The 10,371-nt window shown below is 44.4% G+C and overlaps 1 protein-coding gene across 3 annotated transcripts in view; it reads left to right on the top strand.

Moving 5' to 3' along the window:
* Positions 1-7,275, top strand: part of SH3BP1 (SH3 domain binding protein 1) — a 281,096-nt gene extending 273,821 nt beyond the window's left edge. For 2 of the 3 annotated variants that reach the window (XM_069653044.1, XM_069653045.1), the window contains exon 18: positions 1,266-7,275. In XM_069653044.1, coding sequence (XP_069509145.1) covers positions 1,266-1,639 — 374 coding nt within the window. In that variant the 3' untranslated portion in view covers positions 1,640-7,275. The remainder of the gene's footprint in view (positions 1-1,265) is intronic. The other variant, XM_069653046.1, reaches the window with a different exon arrangement.
* The last annotated feature ends 3,096 nt before the right edge of the window (positions 7,276-10,371 follow it).

The raw sequence follows: 10,371 nt of genomic DNA on the forward strand, positions 1-10,371 counted from the left end.
AATACGTCAAGGGGAAATTGAGCGACTTGGTCGTAAATTAGAAGTAATGTGGTGTTCCTGCAATCCAGGTATGGGATAGATACAGTATTTAAAAAAGTAAATTCCGTGCGGATTGGCAGATGGTGGGTCGTATTTATACACATGTATGTTGCTTTGTGGTTGGACGCTGGTAGGTTATACATGTTTCTATTTTATTAACGGGTTTGTGCTTAGATGCTGCCCCCAGTCCTCATGGAAACCGACCCTCATCTTCTTCAAGTGCTGAAACAGAGACGGGCCGCTGTCCCTTTGGACAGAAACCTGTAGCATCTGAACATACTTCCCTTGGGCTTAGAGGTCAGAGGTGGTACTGCCCCCTTCACGATAAAGGCTACTCTGAGCCCTCCAAAGCTGTGCAAAGCTTCAGGGAGCTTCCCTCATGTGTATCTAGCCTAGGGAAGGTAGGAGGTGAATTTCTTCAGGGCATGTGGTCTTCCCACTTGTAGGACCAGAAGGGTCCTACAGCCACACAGGCTGCTTGCTCGGGTGGTCCCTAGGTTTGCTTGTGTGTACCCCATGAGTTAAATACCCCTATGCAAGACCTATTCATGATTCAGTAGGCTTTAAATACTAGCAGGTATGAGAAATGCCACCTGGTTTACGGTTACCCCCATATTCCCAAGGAGGCCCTTGTATGTTGTTTCCTCTTTTGAAGCTATATAGTAAGATGTTTGCCAGACCTGATTCTGGCTGTGTGAAACTTTGATTTAGGTCTAGCTAGCAGTTCTGTGCAGAAATCATAAAACATGAAGTTGGGACTGATTATCTAAAGAATACAGAAATGTGAGCACGATGCTCTCATCCACCAAAGTATGTGATTGGTTGTTTACGAATTGATCGTATTACAATTGACCTTCTGTACAATTGACCAAATTTAAAAGGTCAATTAGGATATATATCCTGGGGAAACCCCCCGCAACTCCCACCCAATCCAAAAACCCCCGCAACCCAATCCCCTTAAATTGTTATAAACCCAAACCAACCCACTATATATATAATAATAACTATACAGTCAATTGTACAGAAGGTCAATTAGGACCACTGAAATTCGGTCAATTGTGTCAAAAGGTCAATGTGATCCGGTCAATTCGGGTAATACCATGTGATTCTGTCAGTTTCTTACTAAGGGCTAATTATAGATGTTTTTCTCTAAAATGTTGATATCTAAATAGTTCGGATGCATTGGATCTTTTTTTGTAAATGTTTTTATATCTTTTTTCCCACAGTGAAGAAACCAGCGCCTGCACGCCCTTCCGTCCCGCCACCCATCCAGCCCCGGGTGCCTCCTTCCACTGCCACCAGCACGGATGTGCCAGAGAGCCCATCAGCCCCGAAAGCAATCCCGCGCCGCGGCAATAGTGTGCGGGCGCCCGGTGGGCCGCCTCCTCCGGTCCCACCTCAACCTGTGAAACGGCAGAGCAGGACTTCCCTCGTTGTGCCAGTGGATAGCAAGAGTGGGGAGCCAGAGGACAAGACCAATGCCGAGGAAGCTCAGCCTACCGACGGCACAGACGAAGTCTCTCCGGACGCAGCGGCACAGAAAACGGGGGCACCACCTGTGCCATTGCCAAGAGCCAGAGTTGTGTCCACAGACAACTGAAAGGATTGTGCTGCCACCTCACACTTACCATAGAGGGAGAGACACAAGGACAGACATTCTCTGGTGGAAGATGCACACACCGCTCACACACGATGAGAAACTGAAACTCATGGGCAGATGGACATATGGTAGAAGGAGGGAGACTCAGACTTGTGTGGATAGTAGGGAAAAAGGTGCTCAACAACACACACATGCACACACACACACACACAACACAAAACTATCTAGTGAGACACGTGCAGACCCTCAGAGGGAGGGAACTCAGAAAGAGAGACATACACCGATCAGAGACACTCTGAGTGTAGAGAGTTCCGGTCAAAAAGAGGTCACTGTGGTCTAAATAAAGGCAACGCTGTGGACAAAGGCTCCAGTTCGAATATGGCAGCATGAAATATGAAAACGGGGGGTGCTATCGGCAAGGTTTGTCCCATGGAGTTGAGCTGGCTCACCACGGAAGGACATAAAGCCTGCATAACATAAAGGAACGTCACCCTACAAGGTTCTGTACCTGCCTCCACTCATGAAAGGAAATCCCAGGCTTAGGGACATTAAAACAATACAGATACTTTGTTTTTACAAGATGAGAGAATCCCGGCCAAGTCATATGAAAATCAATTGTTCAATGCTGTCAAAGTTAATGAAATATTATTACAACACACAGGACACTGACCCCAACTCAAAGACAGGGATCAAGGTACTGGATACACATCAGCAGCAGCCAAAAGCTCAGAAAGGAAGCAAGAAATCCTCTAACTTTAATGAGAATATACAAAACATGAGTTTATGCTGAGTGAACAGGGAGTGCTTCACTAAGCCCACACACAGGGCCTCAGACTTAACATTAAACCTAAATTGTCATAGAAAACCCGGCTCTAAACCCAGCGTATGCAAATTGAGGTAAGGGGGAAATGCCATAAGACCCTCGGCTATGCAGTCTCATCATCAGAATGTATGAAATAAGTCAGAGCATGGCCAATCCAACCCATTGAATGCAAATGTGTGATTCAATTCCCTTGGCAATCAGAAGGTCATATCTGCAATGCCCAGGAACAGATCCCTTCCCAGATAAATCAAACAGCATCTCTGATCTCCATACCTGCCTCACGCAGTCTGCGAGCATGGTCCATCAGAATGGCTCAGCTGCCCCCAAAGTGTATGGTGATATTCAATCCCCAAACTTCATGGATTCTCTGTGATTGGATAACTCTTCAAGAGGGACCTAAAGACCCCACTCTTCTAAGAACATCTTGCTAGACCCTGGATGCTCTGCTCAACCCTATTTCCAATCCATGATCGCTCCAATCAACACAAATTCCAATCCCTGATTGCTCCACTGAACCCTAATTCCAATCCCTGATCGCTCCGCTCAACCCTATTTCCAATGCCTGATTGCTCCGCTCAACCCTACTTCCAATGCTTGATTGCTCTGGTCAACCCTATTTCCAATCCCTGATTGCTCCACTCAACCCTATTTCCAATCCCTGATCTCTCCACTGAACCCTATTTCCAATGCCTGATCGCTCCACTCAACCCTTTTTCCAATCCCTTATCACTCGACTCAACCCTATTTCCAATCCCTGATCGCTCCACTCAACCCTATTTCCAATCCCTGATCGCTCCACTCAACCCAAATTCCAATCCCTGATCGCTCCACTCAACCCTATTTCCAATCCCTGATCACTCCACTCAACCCTATTTCCAATCCCTGATCGCTCCACTCAACCCAAATTCCAATCCCTGATTGCTCCACTCAACCCTAATTCCAATCCCTGATCACTCCACTCAACCCATATTCTCCCCCTCCAGACCCTACCCCATTCCCAGCTAACTCTGCTCCCCACCACCCAACGTATGACCCACCATGTTCGTCTCTCATGAATGCACAGCACTGACTGCTTCCCAGTTCCCAGCTAGGTTTGCGTTTGAAAGTCCCATACATACATAGCCGGCTGCCTCTTTGTGATTCTGACGATAAAGCCCTTGATATATCGATTACTACGCCAGATACTGCTAGCATTTAAACCTCTCCATATCACCCTGAAATAAAGGCAACTACTTCCAACCCGCCAAACACCAGAGTACAAAATATTGAGAACAGTAGAGATATTCTGAGGCTAAATAAATGAAGCAAATGGAAAGAGACACATGGAGACAACAGAATACAGACTCCAAGTGAGAGCTACTGCCAGCAGCCCTGACTGGCAACAAGAGTCCAATCAATAAAGAGTGAGAGGTTGATAAGGATATGGAGAGAGATGCACACCTCTAGAGATACAGACAGCCGGCAGATTATACGAAGAATAGGGACAGGCAACCTGCAGCTCTCAAGATGTTTTGGCCTTCAACTCCCATCAGTCTTCCCTACCGCAGTCAATAGTAAGGCATCATGGGAGTTGTAGGCCTAGACATTTACAGAGTCTTTGCTCTCACTGTCCTATCTCCTTGGCGCAACCATGCTGTCTCTCTCGTTATATTCCTTCTACCTGCAAGTGCATTGGTTGTGAGAACATGTGCCCCCTTCCATTTGTGCAAAACAGAAAAACTGAGGTGTGCCAGGTTAAATAGCGCTTGAGTAATTGAATATTACAAAATCAAATCGATTGAACCTCGAAGGATTGGCTGCAGCACCCTGAGGGAAAAGCGGGCACCTCAAACCCACTTAACAAGACAAATGGAACAATAGGTATTCCCCCATTATGGATGCGCTGCCAGCAAAACAATTATGAAATAGAGAAGTCCTCTCGCACACTTCCTGTGCAATAATTGATCTGGTTAACACAATAATGAAAGTTTTATAAGTTTAATCTTCATCACATCCAATGTGTGTTGTGGCGTGACAGAGTGATATGCCAACACGTGTTTCGACCTCTCTCGGTCTTTCTCAAGGCAAAACTCATAGATTGATTGGGTAGTGTTAAATGTCTTGGGTTTATTATCACGCCTGAAAAATCAAAGTTTGAATTATGTCAATGCGAGCAATCTAATTCAGTAAAAACGTCCCGCCATTTCCGTCCCGCCTGAAATGGCATGTCGTCATTAATCTCTCGTCTACATTGAATCCTGTTATGCTGTGTATACACAGATTAAGATTAAATTTATAAAACTTTCATTATTGTGTTAACCAGATCAATTATCGCACAGGAAGTGTGCGAGAGGACTTCTCTATTTCATAATTGTTTTGCTGGCAGCGCATCCATAATGGGGGAATACCTATTGTTCCACCCTTCCATTTGTGTCTGCTGCTTTTTTTTGTGTCGGTTCCTCTTTGAGTTGGCACAGATGTCTTTTGGATATATCGGGCCTTAGTATGTTGGAAGCCTCCAATAGGATACACACTTCCAATGACCCAAGGCTTGGCCGAGATCTGGGTTAATTAACTCTGTGGTAAGGTGTTGACGAATGTTTAAGAATGCGGAATTAACTTTTTGTTAATTTAAGACTTTCTGACAAACTGGTCCCCATGAAAGGCAGGTTTTCTAGAACATTGGCAGTCACATGTCGGGCAACAGCCTTACACCTGGTTCCATTCAAATGTGAGCCAGACATGAGACTGACCCCCCACGAAAGACTAATATACCACTTGCTAGAGTCCAGACCCTCACTGAGTACTAAAGAGGCCCACAGTAGATATTGTAGTTGCTCCCCGTTTTTAATCATGAGAGAGAGACCCACAGTGCTTTTTTCTGCGTGACTGGTAATGCTCCCTGGGCATTTTGATGGAGTTCTGATCAGGTGTCTGTACAATGGGATAAGTCGACATGTTCATTAATGGTAAAGACTAAATCATCTGTAAAGCAATAGCGGACTCTACATCATTCCGACACAGAATTGAACCCTTCCCTGAATGCTCTTTCACAACAGACCTGTGTTGTATGCCTTTCTCCCATGGCAAAAAGAGGAGTTGAGAATGTAATAATAAAGTAACAGTGAGGTTCTGCACTAATACCTGGGCACGTGAGTGGTCTCAGCCTCCTCTATAACCCGTCCTCCATAGATTTGCACTCCTCAGAAGCCATCATTCACTGTCCCTCCTAGATCTCTGATTCTCTGCTGGCAATCACTGGGCAGCCTTGTTCCAATCTGTCTTTTGCATTTTTTAAAGTTGGGGCTGAGACAAGCAGCAGAAGAGGTTAACGGCTGTTGTCGAAGAAATCCCTTCTCCTTATCTGTGTTTGGCTGAACAGTGTGTCTTTCATATCCATAGTTGGGTTGGGGAAACACTGGCCAGGAGAAACTGTCTATTAGCAGTCCTCTCTGCACACAAGGGCTTCTCTTGACCAATACAAGAGTCCAGATACGGCACCACAGCCTTTCAAACTTTTTAGTTCAACTAGGCCTCGAGCCTCACACGAGGCCCGAGCTGCTGCCCCCATGTTAGTAGACCTTATCACCAAGCAAAATACTGTTTCAATTTAGTATATTCAGTGTTCGCTTTGAAGCACGCATGTTACGGGCTGTCTTGGCTGGCACCCTCACGTGGTCAACCCACTCAGGCCTTGAAGTATCCAGCAGCCTTTTTACCACTTGATTGCCATTTTAGGGGTTCATTACGAGTTTGGAAGTCATTCGGTAGTAAATCACCCTCTTGACCATCAAAACCAATTAGTGTTACTGCCATTTGGTCAAGTGGACTTACCACTGGATTACGAGTGGTGATAAGGAGGCGTTAAACCCCATTTCTGAATCAGGGATTTTGGTGGCATTTCCAGGATTGCCAATTCAGCAGTGGTAATTTGGACGATTTTTGGACGCAAAGTGAAGGGTTTACCTTCATCACGATCAAGGTAAATCCTCCTCTTTGCGGTCAAACTCTAAATTCGGCAGCGCAGTAAAAGAAAATGTGGCTGCCTTTCTTTGTTCTGTGCAGAGGCCAATTAACTTCCCCTACGACAGTCCGCAGCGACTCACCCACCCCCACCCTCCATGACTTTATTTCTCCATTATAATCTATTGTACCCCAGTTGTCGGGCTGGGAGGGGGTCCAAACATCATTCTGAAATGGGTTTCCTCAAGTCCCGACACATCTTTAGCCAGCCCTGACAGAGACAATTGTATGCGTCGCTCGTACATAGCAGGAGAAGACTGAAGGGCATTGATGCAAATAAATGAGTTTCACACCCATAAAATGTCCTTTTTAGCATTCAACATAAAAGACATTTTAGTGCTCTGAGCTTCGTCCTGCCCAACGAATAACCGCGACTCATTCTGCCTGTCGCAAGCCTTCCTAAAATGTCACTAGATGAGAGCCTCTTCCATCTAATTTTGATCTCCAACGACCCTCTCATGTCTACTTCTAGACGATGTAACGCCTGTCCTATGATTATTCCTTCAGTCATACAGCGGGTGTAGTCTTTCTTCTGGTTTCAATAACCCGGAAACTGTTGGAGATATTATCGGGAGAGGAAAGACCTGCAGCAGTCGGCTTGCATGTGAATACGTAATGGCAAGGAGGTGCTCTATTGTATGTTTTCATGTCTATTGTTGGTCTATTTGCGCTAAATCTCCCTTTCTCTCTCTGTTCGCAATGCTGTTTTTTCCATGTGTTTGAGCAGTGAAACGTGCACTGTTGGTGGTCACACAGGTGTTATTGTATTGCTGTATGTAAAATAAAGTCACACTCTTGTTTGGCAGCTGTTGAGGTGGTCTCTCTCCAAGTCCTTAAAGCTGCCTTTTGACTGCTGATTTCCTTAGGGCCAGGGTTCTGCAACCTGTGGCTACCAGACGTCTTATACTACAAACTCGCATCCTTCACTGTTGACTATGCTGGCTAGGTCTGATGGGAGTTGTAGTCAAAAACACGCAGAAAACCAAAGGTTGTAAACTTCTGCTCATTGATGCTGACCTTTTCATGGTCACATTCTTTTTGCAGTGCACAGTTGACACAGGATGGCATTTTCCATCTCTTGCTCGAATCCCCCTCACTTTCTAAAATATCTCCCTTGTGAATGCTTTACATTATTTCTCGTGCTAAAATGTCTGTGTGTCTTTCTAATGGAAACAAGGTCTGTTTTTTCTCACCACACGTATGCTTTATATAGCTGATTTCATATAATAAATTATTTTTTAAAGAAAGAAAGAGGTTGTTCGGCCACCCTGCATTGTGTTTCCATTAAGTGGGATCAGGAATGGCAGAAAATTCCCATTATCTCGCCCCTCTGTAAAACTGTACTATTTTGTTTTGTTGTCAATGGTCTTACCAGAACTTCATGATTTATTTAATTTAATTTATTGGATTTATAAAACACCTTTCGCCAAAAGCGCTATTACAAAATATTAGAAAACGGTACAATGTACCTGATAATGCAAAAAACAGAAGGAGGGGAAGAGAAACAGAAAGTCACTAAGTAGAAAGAAGGGAGAGATGAGCTTTCAGGTTAGGTTGAAAAATACAAAGAAATGAAGAAGAGCAGATAGAGCGAGGGCGAGAATTACAGTGTATAGGGGCTAAAAGAGAAAAAGATCAGAAACGGGAAGAAGGACAGGAGGGTTTGGGGACAGTCAGAAGAAGAAGATTCTGTGATCAGAGAGACCGAGAGGGAGAATAGAATGAGACTAGCGAAGAAAGATAAGGCAGACCCAAGCCGTTAGCACATTTAAAAACAAAAGAAAGAAAATTGTAGAGAAGACGTGATTCAAAGGGAAGCAGTGAAATAGACAGTAAAGATGATGTGATAGAGGAGCGAAAAGGTAAAGAGAAGAGAAGACGAACCGAAGAATTATCAAACAGATCACAGAGGAAGAAGATGTGAGGCACAGAGGCCAAGAAGAAGAGAAGAGCAGTAGTCGATACGAGACAAGACCAGGCAGAACAGAAGAAGTTTAGTAGCATGCAATGAGAGATAGGGGCGAGCACGACAGATGTTAAAAAGCCCACAGTCACAAGAGCAAGCAATAGAAGAGATATGCAGTTTAAAGGAAAGCGAGGGATCAAAGATAACCCCCAAATTGCATGCTGTAGAGGAAAGGGGCATAGAGAAAGGAGTAAAAAAGAGAGACGTAGGAGGAAGAGTAGACGGAATAGTTGAAGCCGGAAAAAACAAAACCTCAGTCTTAGAAGGATTGAGGTGTAGAAAATGAGAAGACATCCAGTTTTGGAGACCACAAAGGCAATTTGATACAGTGGAGTGCAGCATCGAGTCAAAGCTAGAAAAAGAGAGAAAGATTGTTGCATCATCGTTTATTTATTGCACTTTAAATGTATAGGTAAGAAAAGAGTAAATACTTGGGCTTTACTTAGCCAGCAAATCCAAACATGTCTGCAAATTAGTGCTTGCAGACGAATAACATTAGTAATAGACATAGTAGAAATACTTCTCTTCACTGCAGTGTCAAAGTCGTTTTACTATGTATATTATTAATGTTACATGTCAGAAATCACTATTTGGAAACGTTAATGTAAGCAAGGTGATTTTAATGGTGAGCTAGGGTGGCAGGGGTATATGTTGGGTACATGTGAGCTAAGGTGCAAGCGAGAAGGGGTGAGGTAATGTGGGAGCCGCTAGGTAGAGAGTGGATGAAGAACAGTGGGTCATGAGTGGGGTGAGGAAGGGTGGGTGAATGGGGCTAGAGCAGTAAGTAAGGGTATGTGGGTTGGGGAAGAGGGGACTAGAAGGGTGGGAGTATGCTGGGCTAAATTGATGTAGAAATGCGGGTTAGGGCAGAGGTGTGAAGAAGAGTGGGTGGGGTGTAGAGGGGTGGGTTGAATGAGGTTGGGTGGGGAAGAAGGGTGGGTGAGTAGGGGAAGAGGGGTGAATGGTGGGTGTGATTGCAGAGAGTGAAGAATGGTGAGTGGTTAGAGGAACGAAAACAGGTGGGTGTCTGAGGTGTAGAGGGGTGAAGAAGTGTGGAAAGGATGTGTGGGAGTGTGGTTGTATAAAGGTGCTGAGTCATGGTGTGGAGTGTGTGGTGGGTAAGAAGAAGGATAGGGACCCAAGGTGGACAAGTTCACTTATTTTATAAAAATGATGACGAAAAACAGACCTAACTCTCCCTATCACTATGGGGTAGTTCCCTGCCTCACCAACTAAACTCTGTTGTGAGGAAGTCAATAACAGAAATGTCCTCTGTTCAAACCTATCTCTATCTATCCCTACCACTAATAACCGATAACTAAACTGGGCCAGGCGAATGTCTCTCGTTATGTGGCCTCCCCTTTGCCTCTTTGTCTTGAGGCTTATTCTCAGGGTTTCTTCTTTTAACAGTGTTCTTGCAAACACAAATGTCTCTCTTTCTCAATGGGTCTCTTTAGGGTGATCTCTTGAAATAAGACCGGCGGGTCTGATATATGACTTCCTGTAACTCTTTCCAACAGTCATTATATATTAGGCTCCAATTCACATGACTCTTGTCCTTAATGTTTTCCACATGTGCTCTCCACCTTCTGCCTCTTATTGTATGTGGTTCATGCTTTTGATAAACTTTGAGGTTTTTCCACTCTTGTGAACTCTTTAATATATCCTGTCTGTCTTGTTTTATTTCACTCAACACGTTTATTACACGCTGTGCCTTCTCTGTCTTTAATAAGGTGCTTGAGTGCTGTCTGAGGTGCATCTAACCTGAAATGTCTTTCTCTTCTGACTTAATACTTCACACTCATCATTATTCTTGAATATTTCCTCTGACATATCAATGACTTGGGTTTATCTTCCTTTATCAAACTTACTACTTTTTTATCCCAACTCAGTAGTACGAGTCTTCTCGGGAGCCTCCCGGAACTCCAGCACACCCTGCTA

The sequence above is a fragment of the Ambystoma mexicanum genome, chromosome 3q, assembly GCF_040938575.1.
Source record: "Ambystoma mexicanum isolate Mex_15411 chromosome 3q, UKY_AmexF1_1, whole genome shotgun sequence".
In the NCBI taxonomy this organism is placed as follows: domain Eukaryota; kingdom Metazoa; phylum Chordata; class Amphibia; order Caudata; family Ambystomatidae; genus Ambystoma; species Ambystoma mexicanum.